The sequence below is a fragment of the Trachypithecus francoisi genome, unplaced genomic scaffold (assembly GCF_009764315.1).
Source record: "Trachypithecus francoisi isolate TF-2019V2 unplaced genomic scaffold, Tfra_2.0 Lachesis_group13, whole genome shotgun sequence".
NCBI lineage: Eukaryota > Metazoa > Chordata > Mammalia > Primates > Cercopithecidae > Trachypithecus > Trachypithecus francoisi.
Genome location: NW_022681458.1, coordinates 77,272,917 through 77,293,985, shown reverse-complemented (window position 1 = coordinate 77,293,985; position 21,069 = coordinate 77,272,917). Strand labels below are relative to the sequence as shown.

Genomic DNA, 21,069 nt, shown 5'->3' with positions numbered 1-21,069 from the left:
TCTTTCAAGAATACTAAATATTTCAAAGCACTTCCCCAAGTGTGCTTGCACCCTGAAGACCACATTATAGTCTAGATCTTTTCCAGTCACAACAAAACTCATCCCATTGATACATATGTACACCAATAAAAAGGGACCCATCTTGTGTTCCTTCCTGTGTTTCGTAACAGCTCTGATGGATGCACAGCAAAGATAGACTCTGGGCCTTCACACACTGGAGCATCAGTTTAAGAACATCTTAACTGTGAAATTCTGGTGAAAGGTCTTCACAAAGGGATGATTTTTAATGGCTCTGAGTTTGGACCAGTGGCAATCCAGTAAGGCAGACAAGGCACTTCCTAGGTGGGCAGCACCACTCTTCCTAGGTGGGCAGCACCACTCTTTATCACATACATGGTAAGGCTACACATATAACCATGTAGATGTTTTCCTACTTACTTTTTTTTCACAAACCATTCTGTATCTTAGAAACTGTATTACGTTTCTTACCCTGCATCTGAGCCGTTTCCACAGAGTAAAGGGTCTTTTTGTCCATCCAAAACATAAAAGTGACCTGTTAGCACAAAAACAAAAACATTTTATTTCATATTAATCCTATTCACATTAGGAATAAATCAGAGTTTGACTATCTGAGACTAAAGGCGGCTGTACACCCACAGTCTCAACTATTTATAGTTGAAAACTCATTCAGCAACACTGAGGTTAACATAATGTGGCAATACTTCTTACTGTCATCTCCAATGTAATCCTTCCAGTTAAATGTGTTCATTGTTACATTAACAAATGTCCCATTTGAATCCATTGTGCCATTAAAGTAGGAGGTGGTGTTGGTTTCAAAAGCAGAATCGCTTGGGGGCCACTGTAAACATTTATTCCTCAGGTTGCCCATGAACAGCTGCAGCCCAATGAGAGCAAACACGCTCAGACAGAACACAGTCAGGATCATGACGTCAGAAAGCTTCTTCACCGACTGGATCAGGGCCCCCACAATGGTCTTTAAACCTGAAGAGAGAGAACTATAGGTCACCTGAGGAAGAGTGCCGGAAGCCATGATTTCTTAATAGTCACACACATTCTCTTTCCTGCATAAATGGTTGCTTGACTATTTAGACACCGAAGCTGTATGGATAGCCTGATGATTTGGGAGATAGATGAACAGCAGATTTTATACATGAACAGTGTGCTTGCTGGAAATTCAATATGAAGGTCTAAATATCTAGTCAGGAAGTTTTGTTTGTGTGGTTTTACATGCTGAACAAACGTACAAAAAAACTTGGAGTTATTTTTCATTTCAGATTTTGTGTTTCATGAAGCTATTTTCCACCAATCCATTCTTTACTCTAGCTTCCAAGCAGTAGTAGTTTAGAGGAGAAAAGAATTTTAAGATAATGTAAGTCTCATGCCATACACATGCTCTTCAATAATAATCTCCTCTCCTTTGTAAAAGGAGATCCATTTTTGAACTACATCTGCAGTGAATGGTAAAATCCAAATCAGTTAGTAAAGCCATGGTAGTGAAAAAGAGAGAGAGAGAGCAAGAGGCCAAAATTAGCATTTTTTTGAAGACGTCTCATGCAATTTTCTGTTAAACTCAAAGGCTGACTTTATAAATAAGCATGGAATTTATAAAATTTTAGGAGCTAAACTGACATCAAAATATCAATTGGCATTATTGAATGGGATGAACTATGATAATAAGCAACAAGGCTAATGCTATAAGTCATTATAAATTGATTTCAAACTTAACAATTAAAGTCAGCCTCGGTGTTTAACCTAGCTCTCACCTGGAATGACTGAAATTGTTTTCAATGCTCGGAGAACTCTGAATGTTCTCAACGCTGAGACATTGCCCAGGTCCACAAACTCTGTCACATATCTGTAATAGGGGAGTTCACACACAAACACAATAACACACAAGAAAAGTTGGAGATATAAGGGCCTACTACCTTACACCAGCTTCTTCTTACCTGGAATTACAGAAATAGTTTTCAGAGCTCTCAAGACTCTGAAAGTTCGAAGGGCTGAAACATTGCCTAGGCTTACAAATTCTGTTACATACCTGCAGAATTAAATCAGAGTTACTGATAGTTTTGGCAAATTTTATACTACATATGGACTTAATGCTGGGTTTGGAACATAGAGCCCTGTGAGTTTAACAAATGGAGTTGCTATAGACCTCAGGGTGCCATATGCTGAAAGTTGCTTTTAAGAAACAAAATTGTGTTGCTTTATTTCAATGTAATTTTCACTAATATGAACACGTTTGTTTGCAAAACTAATCAAAGTACAGTTGTTGCTATTAAATTGTAGTCAATGAATAACTTCATTTTTATGAAGAGAAAGACTATATGACATGAAGATAATCCCATTTATTGATCATTTGCTGGATGTATTTACATTGCAATATGTATTCTAATATGTATTCTTAAAATACAAATCCATATAGTTAACTTGACTAACAAGAAAGCTCTACATCTTATTCATCTTAACAGTCCCTCTTTTTGTTCAGAGTTATGACTATTTTCATTCCTTTACATTTATCAAATTTTCAAAATTACTCACGCCATCACAATGACACTGAAATCCAGCCAGTTCCATGGATCACGAAGAAATGTAAAATCTTCTAAGCAAAACCCTCTTGCCAAGATTTTTATAAGTGACTCAAAGGTATAGATTCCCGTGAATGTGTACCTAGGAAAAACATCCGAGCCAAAATTAACCATTTTGTTTGAACTGTTAAAATAAATGTTTTCAATCATAGCAAATCCTATCCTTTTGTGGTTTTTCAATTCATTAATATATTGTTCCGTACTTCTATTTATCAAATAATCTATTCATTTAATTAGACTTACAAGTCTGAGCAAAGAGTCAAACTGAAAAGAAAATATATTCTCTAAGAATCTAATTGCATTTAACTATTTGGGTTTTAGAATAATAGTTTCATGTATCTTATGGAAAATCATCGAGTTTCACCTTCTGGTGCAGAAGTGTCTGATAGAAATGTAATTCAAGTCACAAAGGTAATATTCAAATTCCTAGTAGCAAGTGAAAAGATGAGAAGAAGCGAGAAGAAGCAAGTAAACTTATTTTTTATACTGCATTTTATTTAAACCAATATATCTAAAATATGAAACAACAATTAAGATTAGCCAAATTTCAAGGTACCATAGCCACATGTGGTTAGTGCCTTCCTCATTGGACAGTACAACTTTAGAGGCAACATAGCTTGGATTTAGTTATTTAAATAATAAAATATTTTATTCAAATTTCTTAATGAGTAGACTCATTTTGAGGGCTATTTTACATGTCTACTATAGAAAATATACTTCTTTTTTTAATTTGTAAGAATCATGCAGAGTTATAAACTGCCCCCCATTTATCTCTCTCCTTCCCTTCCTCCCTCCCACCCTGTGTGTGTGTGTGTGCATGAGTGTGTTGTATAGATATATGTATGTGTGTATGTGCATATATTATCACAAGAAATGTTTCAGTTCACCAGTATTCTATATGTGTGTGTTTGTGCAAATACCAAAATATACGGATAAACAAAATTCTTAAATCTAACCTTGCATCAGCTACTATCTCTATGCAATTGGGCTAAATCATTCAAACCTTGCTGAAATTCAATTTTCAGCCTCCAAAATGGTGGAAGACTTTTCTATTTGCTGTTTAATGTCATGTATTTCTAGCCCTCTTTTCTTTGAGTCTTGACAATATAAGTTATTGCTGTTTTCATTCTTTTTTCAAAAATAATTGAGAATACTTGTTTTTCAACATTGTGTTCTTTAAAAGCACAATTTAAGTTTATTTTTCAGAGCACTTCACCCAAGCCACAAAGATTTGATTTACTCATATTAAATTCATTAGATTTTCCAGCCTACCAGGATTTTGTATATGAAAAATGTTAGGGTCATTATTTTTGAAATGTTTTCTGTACAAATTTCTTTCATATGAGGGAACAAAGACATCAAGGATAATTTATGCAGATATCTCTAAGTCTAGTTTTCTTAAGTATATTCCCTTCCTTTTCTCCCCCAAAACTCAATTGATCTCATAAGTAATAATTGCTATCTTTACTTATTATGAAGTAGCTGACTATTAGGAAGAGATATATTTTACAATAGCAAGCTTATGTTTGCTGTGTTGTAGTTTGGATTGTTGTGTAACACACATAATCACCATGATATTTCTGTTTGTAGAGATAGCTGGCCTTTTAAAGACCTAGAAACACTAGTACCTGTGGTTTATGCTGAGACAATTCTTTGTTATCTATAGAGTTACTAGGAATAAGATTAAAGTCCCTACTTTTGTTCTTGATTTTGGAAAATGAAGAAAATACGTGGGTACATTTGGAATGTATGGGAAGTGTTCATGGCTGTCTATGGAAGAGAGTGCTAGAGCCTACTGAGACAGAGTTCTCCACAGAATAGGTATTCAAAAACGCTTATTAGTAACTAGGTTGGGCAGGTAAGTGGGAGTCAGGGGACCTTTATCTTTCTTGGCTAAGCCCACACTAGGTTCATAATCAAGCCTTCAATTCTGCCTATGTCACAGGTTTTTGTTCCTTTAACTTTGGTGTCTTAGAACCTTGAAATTTGCCTAATTTTAATTGTTGAATTTTCATATTTTATATATATTGATTTAAATAAAATGCAGTATAAATAAAATTAAATAAAATGCAGTCTATAGAAGTGCCTTGCCTTACATAACACTCCCCTCACTATATAATATGGTTCTCAAGTCATTTTGTGTATGCCACATCTTTGTACAGGGACTGTATCAAATATCAGTGACTTCAGTTTTCATCTCAGAACTAAGTTATCTTCTTTTTCACTGAACCCAGGGTTTGGGGTAGTAACCACTACTACTTTGCTGTTTTCCTGCTGGCTTGCTTTCAAGCTACTGAAGACAATTGATCAGGAAACCTGTGCAAAGTTTTCCAGCTGAATGATGCGAATCAAAAACTTTCTAAAGCAAAGACTGCTTTCACAATGGGTATAATCATCTCTAAGTTATTACTGTTTCTTTAGAAAGAAAGGTCTATATATTCAATTGCCTTTTTTTTTTTTTTTTTTGAAACACAGTCTCACTCTGTCATCCAGGCTGGAGTGCAGTGGTGCGATCTTGGCTCACTACAACCTCCACCTCCTGGATTCAAGTGATTCTCCTGTCTCAGCCTCCTGAGTAACTGGGACTACAGGTGCGTGCCACGACGTCTGGCTCATTTTTTGTATTTTGAGTAGAGATGGGGTTTCACCATGTTGTCCAGGCTGGTCACAAACTCCAACTACCTTCTTTAACTATCCTTTAATAATGTTATACAAATAAATGAAATTGATACATGTTTAAATGCTTCAATAATTTCTGCTGGGAAAACTACCTACAGAATAGTCTTACATAGGACTGTCCATTTTGTTAATTCCAAAATCATGTATAGCAAATGAGAGTTCTAAGTTAAATGGCCTTCCTCATTGTAAGAGCTGGATTCTCTATTACAATAATTTTTAGGGAGCATTTTCAAGCTACCTTTTTAAAAAAAATAGCATGTTAAATTACTGATAAATAATGGTTTAGAGTGGTACAGTAAATCCTCAGAGAAATCTATAAAAACAGAACTAAAAGTGGCAGTATTTGTTACACTATTTTGTCTCTGATTGTACATTACTTTTAAAAAATAACAATAAAAAGAACATATTATATTTTTTACTTAACCAGTCAGATACCTGAATATTGTATTATACTATATATAAATAGCCTATATAATCCAACCACTTTGTTTCACTAGAAAGTATGTTTCTTTGATGCAAATAACCTCATCTGTGACTGAAAAATAAGAAAATGAAATAATGTTACGATGCAGAAATTGTATTAGTTCATGCACAATTTTCCCCAGCATGTTGATGTTTTGAAGCAATGAAGTGCATTTTTTTCTCACACTTAAATGGAAAATCCCTTACAATAATAATAATGAAAAGATCTTGATACTAATACAGAAAATCCACAGAAGTGTTTTCTTTTAGTGCAGCAAGGGCCTGGTTTAACATCCTGAACAATTAATGTGCTTAGACCTTTCTCCATGTATTAAAATACAGAATGAAGCATTTTACTTTGATGAAATCATACAAATATCCCCAGTCTATATTTCAAGGGAGAAAGGATGAGGCCCAGGATCTGAGACCGCAAAGAACTCAAAGGCTATGATTTTAGATACAAACATCAGATGAGACTCAACTGGGCAAGTGTCTTTTTATTGGGATTATTATTGTTTCTATGTTGTATTCTAGTTACAAAGTTCCATAAGTTTTAGTCTCCCCCAATCATGTTTCCCTAAGCCTTGTTATTTTATGAACACAGTTTTATGGAAGACATTTTCTTTCTTTTATGGAACACATCTAAGTTGTTTCAGCACACATGTTGTGTATAAATAACTTACATATCTAAATATAGCTTAGACATCTTAGATGTATAATTAAGACATCTACTTAATTTAGAGCTAAAAACCTAAATCTATTCTATTCTATTTGAATATAACAATAATAACTACATACTAGAATAAAATAATTTAATTTATCAAATTACTCAAATGATCATAGTATTTTATCTCAAATGATTAACAATGATTGAGACTTAATTTTAGGCTAGATGATTGATTTAGTTTACCAGAAAGTGTATGCTAATTTATAACCTCTCTTTAACAGATATTGTCATGAGTTTGTTGGAAAAATACTTACCTCAAAGAAGAATAACTCCCCCAAAGAACTTCCCTTATCTTCTTTCATATTATGAAAATAACTTTTTCTTAGACAGAAATGGAAACCATAAGTCAGACTATACCCACAAGGAGACTGCTAGAGAATTTGAGTGTGCATTTCTCATTCCAATAAGTTATTCCTACTTACTCTACATTCTTTGTCCAGTCAGGAGGGTTACTCAAGGTCATAAATACACAGTTGGTCAAAATAGTGCACATGATAAGCATGCTGAATAAAGTAGATTACAGTTAAGGAATAAATGTTAGTAGGTTACCATGGCCATTTATAAATGATCCAAAACACACAAAAAAGTTTATCGATGCAAAAACTGTGAAATTAATATTACTTATTTGTTTTAAAACAATTATAAAATAATAAGACACTTCAAAGCCTGTGATATGTCCTTGGTACACTCTCTTTTTCATGTTATATAATATACTCACAAAACTGAATTTAATAGAAAAATCATCTCTATTTGAAGTAAATGCAAATTATTTTGCATTCCAATCAATTGTGTGAAATTGCCCTGGAAGAATAACTCATCATCCCTTAGTAAGTTTATAGTATGCCATAAGTATAAAAGATGTACTTCAGGTATGTTCATCCCCACTGACTTATAAAACGTTAACGAATGCAATGTAAAAATTGTGAGAATGTAGAGCCCAGTATAATCAAAGATTACATTGATTGAGAATTCTACCATAAATAGTAGGTTTGTAGTGATGTAACTTACTCCTTTATGGTTTATAGCATAAAAGAAGGAGATCCAATTTTGTCCTGATAAGGTAATGTTATTTTCTAGCTTTTTGTTTACACTTTAGATTGTGGGGGAACCCAGCAGACCATCTGGCTATACTCCTGTGTCTAGTCCACATTATACTTAAACAGACAGCACTATTCTGATGCTCTTCTGAGAATTAGCTGTAGTACGTTCTCTTGGATTCTAAGTCCCGACTTCCCTATAAGAAAGTTTATGATTATTTTGAGATAAATATTTTATTTTAGAATATAAACACTTTCCAACATCAAGCCATAGAATGAGAGAATTCATACCTCAAAAGGTTATCAGCCTCATTTGCCCTGTCTCTAGGTGAATCAGTCTTTAAGTTTATATAGAAGCCTGCTTTGAATCTGCCTGTACAAAATGCCCATTCTTGAACACTGCCTCAGAAAATCACCATTCTATTTTATCGTTACTTGAGAATTTTCTTGAAATCCACACCTATTCTGCCCTTTTACATATACTTTTTGACTAACATTGTAAATAGTTTTAAGTTTGACTTTTTGATATACATTCTCAACCAGGTACATGAGCACATAGTATGAGTTTAATAAATATTTACTGAAAAAAAGAAGGGAATAAGATGGAAGGGAAAAAGGAAGAATGAAGGAAGGGAAGAAGGAAGGAAGGACAGAAAGAAGGATAAATCCAGGTGCTGAAGATATAGAAACAATTAAGGCATAAAGTTTGAACACTTGGTAATACAAATAGTAACACTAACCATAATCTAATCTTTGGCAATGGTTATACATGATCTCATTGAAGCTGATAAAGGTGTAAGGAGATTTGCTTTTTTTCCTACTATATAATATATTTCATTTACACATTCACTGTCATGGTTGGTTACATATTTTCTTCTGTAATGCTGTAGTCATTCTATAATACTCTTGTTATAAATAGTGGAAAACCAGTGCAAACAAACGAATTAAACTAACAATGTTACCATTAATCTCAAAGAAATTTTACAAATACTCGAAAACATAAATGACATTTTCTTTAAAATCAACTATTAGAAATAGCACTTAGGCAATTCACATTAAAAGGATATGAATGTACCAAAATCTTGATAGCAATTTTCCTAACAGGGTTTAGTGGAGTTAAAATATACAAGGCAGAGGTGGCACTGAATCGGAAAATTGCCTTTCCTTTATTCATTACTATAAAAGTCTGAAAAAGAAAATACGAGAAAGAACTTATTAAATTAGACATGGGCTTATTTAAAGAGCTTACATACATGAAGAACTTTTTACAAAATAGAATTTGTTTATTCAAACTTGTTTGTTTAAACCAGTTGATATATCATAACTACAAACATGTTAGATGTTTAAATTAACATATAGTTACAAATAAGGATACTATATACTATTATCTAATCTGTCTCTAAGATTCCAACTTGCTGATACTAACTGACAATTCTACACAAATTTTTTTATGGAATTGTAATGTAGCTTTACAGATTCCAATTCTATTTAAAGCTTACCATCTGTCTTCAGCTTTGGTAAGTTTTCAGATTACTCTGTACACATTGCTACTAAAATAATCTTTTATAAATATTTTAATTACATCAAATCTTTTAACTTCAAAGTTTATGACGGCTTCTGATTGTCCCTGTAGATTTAAAATGTTCAAACAGGTTGAATAACCTGATTTTGCTGACTATAGATATGTGAGAAGTGATCAACTTCTCAGCTAATACTGAGGAGGGATGGATGCATTGAAATTTAGTCTGAAATATCCATTTCAAAGGGCGTTCCACAATTAAAATTCTATGATCTGAGAGCTACAATCCATCCACTTAGCACTAGCTATGCTACAAGTGATTACCTACCATGTTCCTATAGAATCATCTTTTATTTTTTTCCACTAGAGTCATCTTTGCTATGGCCAATTCAATTCAGTTGTCAACCTCACTCACAACCAATCAAACTCTCCCTATGGCTCTGAATATGAGTGTCATAGACTCCTAGAAGAAGGTGGCAACTAAAAAGTCATTTAAGGCAAACTCCCTTCATTTCAGGTAAATGTCTCCATAACACACCTCATGATATACTTCCACCTACAATGGCCCCCTATTATGTCAGAGGTTCTTAATCCTGCCTGAATATTAGGCTGTCCTGTAGAGATTTTAAAATTGCCAATTGAATGAAAATTTCTGAGGGATGGGCGCAGACTTGGGTATTTTTAAAAATTTCCTGAGACAATTCTAATATGCAATCAAAGTTGAAAATCCCTTCTCTCTGGGAATTTTCTCACCTATCAATCACCTCCTTAATCATGTCCTTCCAAATAAATCACACTACCTCCTGATCACTCCCTAATTGTTTCTCTTTACCAGTAAGTCTTAGTATATTAATTTGCACTCTTTTACATGTTGCTTATAATTATACTCAAGTAGCAATTTACACAGTGTTCATTCTGGTGAGAACTAGGTTAGAAATTGTTATAAACCATTGAGCATAAGAGCTTGTAATCTACTTTTTCTCCGTTTTTTTCACAGTATTTAATAGCCTGGTTTGCAAATAAACACTTGTTTTAATAAAATGTGGGTTTACCTTAAAGGTACTATTTACCTTTAAGACCTCTATTCTCTATATCCATTGACTTAATAATATGTTTCTGTCCTTTAACTAGGGGCTATATGCCATACATTTATGTTCACTGACAACGTGCTTTGTTTAAATAGGTAGACAAAAATATTTATATTGTCAGTATAAAGGGGAGGGAAAACAATTTCTCTGTTCATTGCTCTTTTGTATTTAAGACCATGGTGCCAACCATTACTTAACTAACCATTTTCCAGAAAATGAACAGTTTTTCTGTTCATTATCCCTTTGTATTTAAGACCATTGAGCCAACCATTATTTAACTAACCATTTTTTTTTTCAGAAACTATACAGTTTCTCTGTTCATTGCCCTTTTGTATTTAAGACCATACAGCCAACCATTACTTAACTAACAATATTCCAGAAACTGCACTCTATAAATGTGAATAGTTTTATGAAGTGGGCAAGCAAACTATTCTTTACCAGCAGCAGGATCATGTGTAAGGGACAGTGGACCTTGGAAAGACTGTTGCTGAAACACAGAAGCATTAAAGGGTTGCCTTGGAGTCACAAGATTAGATTATTTAATATTACAAGTTGAACAGTCAAGATCCATTTAGGCTTTCAACAACAGCAGTAACTTGAAAAAGCTCACCATAATTTAAGGTGCAAGCACTCATGCTCTTTTGAAACAACTTCCCTGAAAAAGCAATTTCTGCTTGCAACATTAGGAGAGGGTTTCATTTTGAACTATCTCCAAAAACAGAGTGAACAGCAATAAATTATCCCTTTAAACATGGAACCCTTTGCTCCTCCTGCAAGATTAGCCTTTGTAGTACTAGCGGAATTAAAGCTGACATGCTAAGAGCATCTTCGTTGAATGGATAGATTCTAAAACAGAGTAGGCCTTAAGACTACAATCCCAGTTTATTTCTCGTGAACAATACCTGACACAAAGAGAACCCTGAGTTCTGAGAAATGCAGAGTAAAATACTAATGTCCTGTATAGTGAAAGAATTGCAAGAAAAAGTTTGAAATGATGGGGCTCTGATGTTATGAAGAGATATACTAAACTGAAAATTACTTGAGAAAATGACAGATGAATAGGGGAGGGATAAATTGTAGCAATTCTAAAGTTATGTTTCCAAGTAATGATAAGTAATGATGTGACTTAAAAAATTAATACTTCTTATTGCTACTGACATCATACTGATCATCATTGCTACAGCTGGAAGTATGTTAAACCAGCTATTTTGTACTCTGGAATGTTACTTGCTGCTTTTTCCCAGGTAAACGCATATCTTATAAGTTTACTAAAAGTTTTACTACTTTGTGGCGAGAATAAGATTTACATCTCAATGATTAGGACCACATCAATCAGAGAACTCAAAAAATGATGTAACCATTTTTTTAATATTCTCTTTTATTTTATTATATCAATAAGCATAGTATATCATTTCACTTAGTGGTTCAGAACTCTGGCTCTGGAGACGAATGCCTGGGCTCAGATCCTGGATTCACCACTTAAGGAGTGTGGTCTTGAGCAAGTTACTTCACCTCTCTGTGCTTCACTTCCCCATTTACAAACTGAAGCTAACAATAGGACCTACCTCACTGGTTCACTAAATAGTAAAGGAGTTAAAGCACTTAGCAGTGTTTGACACAGTATGAGCACAAGAAAGGTTAGTTATGATTATCACTGTCACTGTCATTAATAGTACCCTGGTCAAATTCAGTGCCATTAAAATACGTTGTGATGTTACTCATTTAATTAAATTAGGTATTCAAAATGCATCACTAATTAATGGTGGCAAAGAGTTACATAATGCTTTAAAGTTTTTAAATGCCTTTTATCTGTGTCTTTCCATATAATTAACACAGCTTCATAACATATTTTTAAATTCTAAAACCTCTTCGATTAGCTTCTTCCATTACTCCTTCTATGCTAAGAATGACAAATTACTTCCTTGTTTAATAGCACCTCAATCTTCATCTTTATGGATACTTCATAAATGAAAGCAGTGCAGCCAACAGTAGAGACTATCTAGATGTCTCGCAAGATGGTTCACAGCCACTATGGATAAATCAGGGTCTAAGTCTGGCTCTCAGCCATGGAGGCAATAAAATTGACTTTGTCAACAACAGAGGACAATTCTGTTTTTTAGTGGCAGATTCACATTAACCAAACTTGAAAACCTGGTATATAAAATAAGAATGCCAACCTATTTATTTATTTAGACAGGACCTTGATCTGTCACCGAGGCTAGGGTGCAGTGGCACAATCATAGCTCACTGCAGTCTCAAACTCCTGACCTCAAGCAATCCTCCTGCCTTGGCCTCTCAAAGCCCTAGGATTGCAGGTGTGGGCCATCATGCCTGGCCTCCAATCTATTTATTTACAATGAGATACATTACTTTCATATGGTCTGAGATAATTGTAGGGATGTAGCCAGCACGTTCTTTTCTTCAAGCAGATTTAGGGGAAAACAAATTGGAATCAGAAGGTTTCTTGCTGAGTGTGGAACCCAAGCCAGCTGACCTAATCGAATGATGTGGAATGTTTAAGAGCATGTGTTAGGTAGTTTAGTGTAGCCCCTCCACAATGAGGTGGCCTGGCCTTTGGGAAGAAAATGCTTTCAGTGCTGCTACTAAAGTTCTGTCTCCCTTGGAAATTACTAAGGCTTGCCTCTATTGTTCTCCTTTCGTTTCGCCCTTAATCCTACCTGGCTGATTGATTCGCTTTTTTAAGGACACTTCCTTTCTTTAAGTAGCAAATATTTTTAATCATAGCAGAGTGAATCATGCCTCCTCTCTTAAAGATATCTTTACAAATATATCCTTCAGAGCAACAGTTTTCACCGGATAATAATTTTTTTCCAATTTCTTGGGGGCGGGGAGGGTCGTGACTTATTGTAATCATCATAACTAAATTTCAAATTTTTCTTTATCAATTCTATAGTAAATTGTTGAAATAAGTTATTTTTAGAAATACATGAATGTGTTAAATGTTGCCTTTTATGAAACTAGCTATAAAAAGGGTAAAAGAAGAATCTGTTTAACTATTTACATGTACTTTTATGGCTTTAAATAAAACATTAAAGCTTGCTATTCAAAGTGTGGCCATGTAACAGCCTGATGGTTTGTAAGAAATTCAGGATCTCTGGCCTTACCCCAGACCTATGGATTCAGAATCTGCAAATTAAAAAATCTTGAGGTAATCTGTATGGATGTGCAAGTTTGAGAAGTACTTACTTAGCACAACAGGACTAATTCCATGTCTAAATGGTTGTCACTTCCTTTAGCCATCACTGATTTTATAAAGTTAAATTATAAACTTTTTTGTTGTTGTTGTTGTTGTTGTTGTTGAGACGGAGTCTCGCTCTGTCGCCCAGGCTGGAGTGCAGTGGCCAGATCTCAGCTCACTGCAAGCTCCGCCTCCCGGGTTTACACCATTCTCCTGCCTCAGCCTCCTGAGTAGCTGGGACTACAGGCGCCCGCCACCTCGCCCGGCTAGTTTTTTTTTTTTTTGTATTTTTAGTAGAGACGGGGTTTCACCGTGTTAGCCAGGATGGTCTCAATCTCCTGACCTCGTGATCCACCCGTCTCGGCCTCCCAAAGTGCTGGGATTACAGGCTTGAGCCACCACGCCCGGCCTATAAACTTTTAAAAGGATGTGCTTTGACAAATAAAGGTGTTCAATATCTTCCATAATCTATGTCATCAACTCATGGTGATATTAATTTATCTTTAGTTTCTACATTGAACCAGTTTTATGCTTATAAGTGTAAAATATAAATCGTGGTTATAAAATGCCTTAATATCCAATTAGAAAGAATAGAGTGTACCACTTATTTTTTATATTTTCTATAAGATACTACCCAGCTAGTTTAACTATAGAAACCAACTAATTCTGATACAGTTATGCATTTATTTTAGCATCAGGAAAGCACAGTCATAACTATTAATTTAAACCATGTATAGATGGAGAAAATTTGAAAGTTCTTTTCTTTGGTCTTCCAATTTTGACATTTTTTTTCTTCAGGGTGATGTTTTAACAGTATAGGTGATCCAGAATCTAGCATGCCACAAACTATATAAGGTTAAGAGAAGATCCTAATCATATTCTAGGTGACTGGGGGGAAAAGGAATCTCTGAGTGAACATGCTTCTTCACATATTATCTGCCTATAGGAGGGTGCTAAGCAGAATACTATTTATTGTCCTCTGGAATACAAATTTTTGTGAAGGTACATCAAGTCAATCATGAACTAAAAAATAATTAAGTACAACATACACTCATAATTCTTTTCTGCATCGGTATTGTTCTGTAGACTATCCTGTGCTTGAACATATCAGCCATAACAGATGTTTCACTTTGCTGATATCAATTTTAATTTTGGCTATCTGAATTACTGTGAAATTGTAGAAATCATTCATCTATTCATATTTCCACACTGTAACAAACTCTTGACTTCATTTCTTATAAATGTTTGTTTTATTATATTGTGCTAAAAATAAGTGACAGTGAAGAGTGTTATAAAATCTTTAACAGAAGAAAAATTACGATGCTGTATATAAGGCCCAGAAAAGTATATGACAGTTAAGAGTTTAATTAAAGATTTATTGGAAGTCTAAAACCAGTACTCACTTTCTTATTGATATAGTAGGGGTCCAGATCCTCCAGGGGCTCTGACACCATCTCTGGAGGAATGTCTCCATAAATAAATGGAAGGTTCTTTCCAGCTTCCAAGTCACTATTTGGCTTTGGTTTGTTCTCATCATCATTATCTTGTTCCTTTTTGGGTTTCTTGGCTTTCTCTTCTGCAGCACGTTTTTCGATAGCAGCAAGAGATTCTCTAGTAAAAAGGCGGAAGCTTTCAGGTCCCGGGGGTACCAACAGTGCCTGTGCCATCTTTTCATCCTGCACATTTAATTACGTGTAGCTTCTTGCATATGAATTGCCTGCAATAAAAGAAAAATTGCATGAGAGTTAGGAAAGCAAGCAATTGGGTATAAGAAAATCAACTAAAATGTCATTTTTTAGTAATTTTTAAAGCTATAAACATTAAGTCATGCTTTTAGCACCACACTACACATTTGAACTTGGAAACTTTGTCATTCAACCTAATTCTCAATAAGCCAAGTTTATGAATCTATCAAAAGTCTGTACTTAATGTTAATTAGTTTGATTTAGCCATTGTACAATGTATAGTATATATAATACTTATAAACATTATATTTTATCTCAAGTATATATAATTTTGTCCATTTTTTAAGAGCATTAAAAAATTCTGTTTTGACACCTTTCCACCAAAATATAGTATACTTTCAGCAAAAGAGTAATGCCAACAAAGTTTGTCAATAAAATTGCTTAATTATTCTGCATAATACCCCCCACCTTTTCATAACTTTGTAACTCCCCAAATAAAGAAGTACTGGTAACAATGCAATTATTGTGATACATCCCTGATTCATACAAATGAGGATAGAAAACGAAGTTTTGCCAAACCCAACTGTTCTCGTTGTCAGCATCATTGACAACTGCTGCTCCAGAAAAGATCTGATCACCAACCAGCAGGGACATGGAAGCCACTGCCTCCAGAAAAATCTATCTATCTTTTGTATTTCCTTTCTTTTATTAAGCCAGACTCTGTTTCCTTCTGAGACAATGGAGAACATGTTTACTTCTTATTTCAATCTGCTGCCCTTCAATTATTCCAAGACAATTTTAACATTTTCCCTGAATCTTCCATTTAGTGTAGTGGTTAAAAGCATGGACTCGGGTGCTAGACTCTGTCTGTTCTAAACCCTGGCTCTGTCGCTTATGAGCTGTGTGATCGTGGACAAAGTAACCCCTTATTGCTTGACTTCATCTATAAAAGGAGGATAGTAGGGAAGCCAATCTCCTGGGTTATCATAAAGAATAAATGAATTAATTATGTTGTGTCTAGAATAGCTTTTGGAATTAGTAAGCACTATATTACTGTAATTTATCATAATTAAATTATCTTCAGTTTCCCTAGCCCTCTTCCCTCTTTTATGGTTTCAAGCATCCTCACAATTCAAACCACTCTTTAAACAAGTTCTTGCTGTACTGGAACCACAACTGTGACCAAGGAATTAAAGGAATGAACTGAGAAGTGCAGCATGTAGGGGCACACTCACACATGCCGATCACCTGGCTGGGAAAGAAGGGAAGGCCGACCGATGGAGTGGCCCTGCTCAATTTCTCAGGGAAAGGAACAAAAATCTATTTGCAGGATACATAATAGAACTATCAAAACCACAAGAAATCGGCTACGTAAATTTTGAAACATGAGTTATTTTATTTTTCATTATGCCAAAAATCACATTTAAAAATGAAAGATACAGAAACAATCGCAATACCAAATAAAATAAGTACATCAGTCATCTTATAAAAGAACCTGCCACTATGGCACCAAAGTCATGATCAAAGTCATCTGTGACATTTTCCCTATTCCTACCATTCCCCTCTGCCCCTACATTTACTCTAGGCTCCATAGTATTTTATCCCTAAATGGCCCTCTAATTCTTGGCAGCTCACTACATGTACTTGAGCTTACAATCAGAAGCTCTGGATCTTTTAGTAACATAAGAAAACAATATAGGTTATTATGTGTGTGTGTGTGTGTGTGTGTGTTTAGTTTATATCTTAATTACTAGTTCCTTGATCTGTTCCAACGACCAAAAAAAGTGTTTTTATAAAATTACTTATTATATTCTACTACTATGATTTTTTTGAGATAGTGTCTCACTCTGTCACTCAGGCTGGAGCGCAGTGCACAATCACAGCTGACTGCAGCCTTGATCTCCCCGGCTCAGGTGATCCTCACACCTCAGCCTCCTGAGTAGCTAGGACTACAGGTGCCCTCCACCATGCCTGGATCATTTTTTGTATCTTTTGTAGAGATGAGGTTTCAGTCGCCATTTTCCCCAGGCTGATCTCAAACTCTTGGGCTCAAGCCATCCGCCCACCTCGGCCTCCCGAAGTGCTAGGATTACAGGGGTGAGCCAATGTGCGGGGCCCAAAAAGTGTTTCTAACGTAAGATGTATCTTTTTCTTTGAATGAGTATTTATGATATAACATTGTCATTATATATTTTTTGCTACTATGAAGGTATATTCTAAATAAATTATAAAATAAAATATCAGGCCTGTCAAAAGTTATGTCATTTTTCCCCATTAATTTTGAACAGAACTTCTGTTTTATAGTTGGGCAGCACATTTTTTTTTCTCTATCAAGCGGTATAGTACACGAATCGAAAGATTTGAGAAAAATTCTATTTTACTCAAAAGTCAGTTGATCATTTATTTTGTGTTTTCTAAAGTTACGGGAGGCAGCACAGAATAAAACTAACGTTTTTAGCCATCTTATGTCAATTTTGATGGCCACATAATCAATCCAACTCTAAGCTGTGTGGAATAATCACGGCTTTTATGCTTTGGAGTGCAGAAAGAGTTTGAGCATTTTCTGCAAGCCTTAAGTACCCAGAGATGTGTAAACCATCTGTCTGATATCACCTGCCATGAACTGAATGGCTGTGGTTCTTCCCAAGTGCTGAATGAAAATGAAACAGCATGACAAACATGTCTTAAGGAAATGCTATGAAACATGATCGCTTTCTTAGAGGAGAAAAACAAAACAAAAAAAAGGTTGATTTGAGGATTTGGTTTTGAACTAATTTTGATGTCTTTATTGACAATGAATGGAAAACACACGCGATTGGAATGGGAGAGCTGAGTTAGTACTGAGTCTGCTGCTGATGGTATGCCTGTATCATCTAACCTGTCTCAGCCTCAGTATCATTGAGGCCCCTCAACACAGAGATGGCTGCCCTTTTCCAGATGGGAATAGCTAATTTGTATTAATACATACATTTTACTTAATTGGAGTCTCCTGGTTGGTTTTTGTTTTAGAAGTAAAATTAGGTTTAAAATATCTAATGTGGAAATCACTGAATAACTTTCACAAATTATTCTGATTTATCTGAGATGATATGGAACAAGGTGCCATCACAAAATCATGAAAAATTTTTTAAAAAATAAGTAGTCCTTTACCTTCTTATTTACTTATCAAGGGCTGAAATAAAGAATTTGAATCTTGGTCAAAAGAAAGTAAAAATGTCTCGTTGAAATTCCCATACCGTTGTCTCTAAGTCCTCGGAAGACAGGCTAGTTCCAGACTCAGCTTTTCCCCTGCAAGGGAATTAGGGTTTGCCCAATATTTGGGTAGGCTGCGAAATTAAAGAATTTAGTGAGTTAGAGTTTCTCATGGCTTCACTGACAATTTTGCGGCTTAGAAACCCCTCATAGTTCTTTGGCAGTTCTCTTTTACTTTTTTCCTCTCCTTTTTTGTTCTCTGTGAGCTTATTATACAGAGTTCTTACATAATTTTACATTCATATTAGAGCAGACTTTAAAAATTAATTCTCACTGATGCCTTGGTGAGGAATATATATATTATTAATGATTATATGCACATTATAATTTATTAAAATACATAAAATTTAATATATCAAATTTTCTCCAGAGCTATCTTTGCAAGGACAAAAAAGATATGAAAAAAATCTTAGGAGATGATCTCTTTAACTAAAAACCAAAAAGCGTGTGGGTGAATGTGTGTGAGTAAAGCATATACATCCCTTTGTTAACCAGTAAAAAGATTATGGTTCAGTATATCCTATTTGAGGAATAAACTGCAGAATTCCAAATCTGGAAGGGATCTCAAAATCATTTATTTGGAAAATATTTATGGAGGGATTCTATGAATCAGTACTCTGCTTGAACCAGGAACCCATGGTCACTTCCCCAGGGCTGACAGTCCAATGTGGGAGGCAGATTTTTATACAAACAATTATAATACAGTGATATACAGTTGATGATTGTCTGAGGTTCATAAAAAGTATCAATTTTTTCTTCCCAGGGAAGGGAGAAAGAGGTAAGATTTGGGGAAATTTCCCTTAGCAAGTGATATTGGAGTAGGTTTTGCAGGCTAGTTGGAATTCAACTGGGGGCTTGTGGTGGTGGTGGTTGGAAAGGGGTTGGTAGGAAGAGACATTAATAGAGACACATTAGTAGAGACACACTGAGCAGGCGGGGATGGGGGCGGCATGTGTGCAGATGCAGAGACAAGAAAGAGTGTGGGGAGTTTGGGAGCAACGACATGAAATTCATTATGGGTGGACATCACCCTGCACGGAAGGGAGTGGTATGACATAAAACTTGAAAGTTAGGCAGGATAGATCACTGAGGACCCTGTACTACACATGAAAGTATGCCATGGATAGGGAGTGTTATGATCAACGTGAAGACTGGAAAATTGGTGGCAGTATGAAGGGTGGACAGGCAGGGAGTGACCCTAGAGCAGTCATTTTCAAATGTTGTGGCTTCAGGATTTCTTTCTACTCTTAAAATTATCTGTGAACCCAAAGAGCTTTTGTTTATGGGAGGACTTAGCTGTCCATACATACCATATTGAAAATTAAAATGAAAAAATGCAAAAATTCTTTTAAACTAATAATAAACACTTGTATGTTTATACAGACAACAGATGGTTAATGAAAACAACTATATTATTCAAAACAGAAAAAAATTTAATGGGGATGAATTTGTTTCACATTTAGTCAAATATGTTTATGTCACTTAAGAGAATACATTTAGATTTCCATGAATGCTTCTGTGTTTAGTCTGATGGAATATGTTGTTTTATTGAAATATAAGAAGAAAATTTTCACATATTTGTGTGTCCGGAAAAGGGAGTGTTTTAATTGCCTTTCCAGGTAACTGTGAATATCCTTCTTTAATATCACACCAAAACTCTACAAATGGTAGCTTATTAAATTAGCTGTGTGAAACCAAGAATCATATCAATGAACTTTTGATCTATCTTGTCCTTTGAATAGGTCTTTTAAGTAATCATGCATGATTTTGTATCATCATGCACGGATTATTTGGAAAATGGCACGTTGTTATGAACGTCTTCCAAATTTTAACACATTTTCTTATATAATATCCAAAAATCACATTTGTTACTATCACCACTAATGTCATGAGAAAAGTTGTAATGTAAGGGTAGGCTGTCAAGCTCCCAGTGGCAGGTAAAAGTTTTCCCAAATTCCAATTTCCTCTTGAAAGCTCCAGTTTTAACATTGACAACAAATGCTGTTATTTGCTTTTCCTGAAGTGACAGGCCTTCCCTTTGTTCATTTTTGAGAGAACGTGTGCCAAATACTCAAGTCTGAATAACCATAGTTTGTCAGTTATTCTTTCAAGTGAAAATGGTGTTCCATGAAAAAAAGAAAAGTGGCTTATTCAGCTCCTGACTCAATCACACAAGTGCTTTTCCTAAAGACAACTATGGCACTTCAGTACGCAGTCAAATACTTTATTCTTCCTATTTCATCATACAGAATGTTAAAAATAGGGATTTTTAGGGCTGTGCTTGAGCAAAATTAACATGTACTGCTTCATCAGGGATGTATTATGTGAACTGGTATTATTTTTCTTACTGAGCGTGTGAAGCAATGAAGAAAACACAGACTACGCCTATAGTTTGATGCTACTGCACTGACTCCTGCTAAAGCATTAGCAGTTTTAGCACATGCCTATTGCTCTATCAGTGCAAGTGCCAAAACTATGAAAAAAGACAAATGCCATTTTGGTATTATTACGAAAGTAGTTTAGAACTCAAAGCTCCCACACAAAGCGCCCGAGGAATCCCTAGTTGTCTAAAATCTATACTTTGAGAACAACTGCCCAAGAGGAAAGCAGTTAGACACCACTCAATAGTCAAAAGAAGAGAAGTAAAGGATCTGACAATAGCTCTGGTACCAAAAGGCATGGACTTGGCAATCAGAACTGGATTCAAGGCCTGGCTCTGCTGCTGTGTTCCTGAAGCTTTTTTGTTCTTTATAATTGTAGCTGCACAATGGAGATAATCATAGTTCATACTTTATAGAGCTAATATAACATT

General features: G+C 35.0%; 1 protein-coding gene across 1 annotated transcript in view; it reads right to left on the bottom strand.

Annotated features, from left to right (window-relative positions):
* The window catches only part of SCN3A (sodium voltage-gated channel alpha subunit 3), a 115,949-nt gene that overhangs the window by 72,116 nt on the left and 22,764 nt on the right, over positions 1-21,069 (bottom strand). Inside the window, exons 3-9 of the mRNA XM_033231269.1 lie at positions 14,724-15,037; positions 8,582-8,700; positions 6,900-6,989; positions 2,563-2,691; positions 1,785-1,876; positions 730-1,002; positions 490-553 (exon numbers count right to left, since the gene is read on the bottom strand). Coding sequence (XP_033087160.1) covers positions 490-553; positions 730-1,002; positions 1,785-1,876; positions 2,563-2,691; positions 6,900-6,989; positions 8,582-8,700; positions 14,724-14,987 — 1,031 coding nt within the window. The 5' untranslated portion in view covers positions 14,988-15,037. The remainder of the gene's footprint in view (positions 1-489; positions 554-729; positions 1,003-1,784; positions 1,877-2,562; positions 2,692-6,899; positions 6,990-8,581; positions 8,701-14,723; positions 15,038-21,069) is intronic.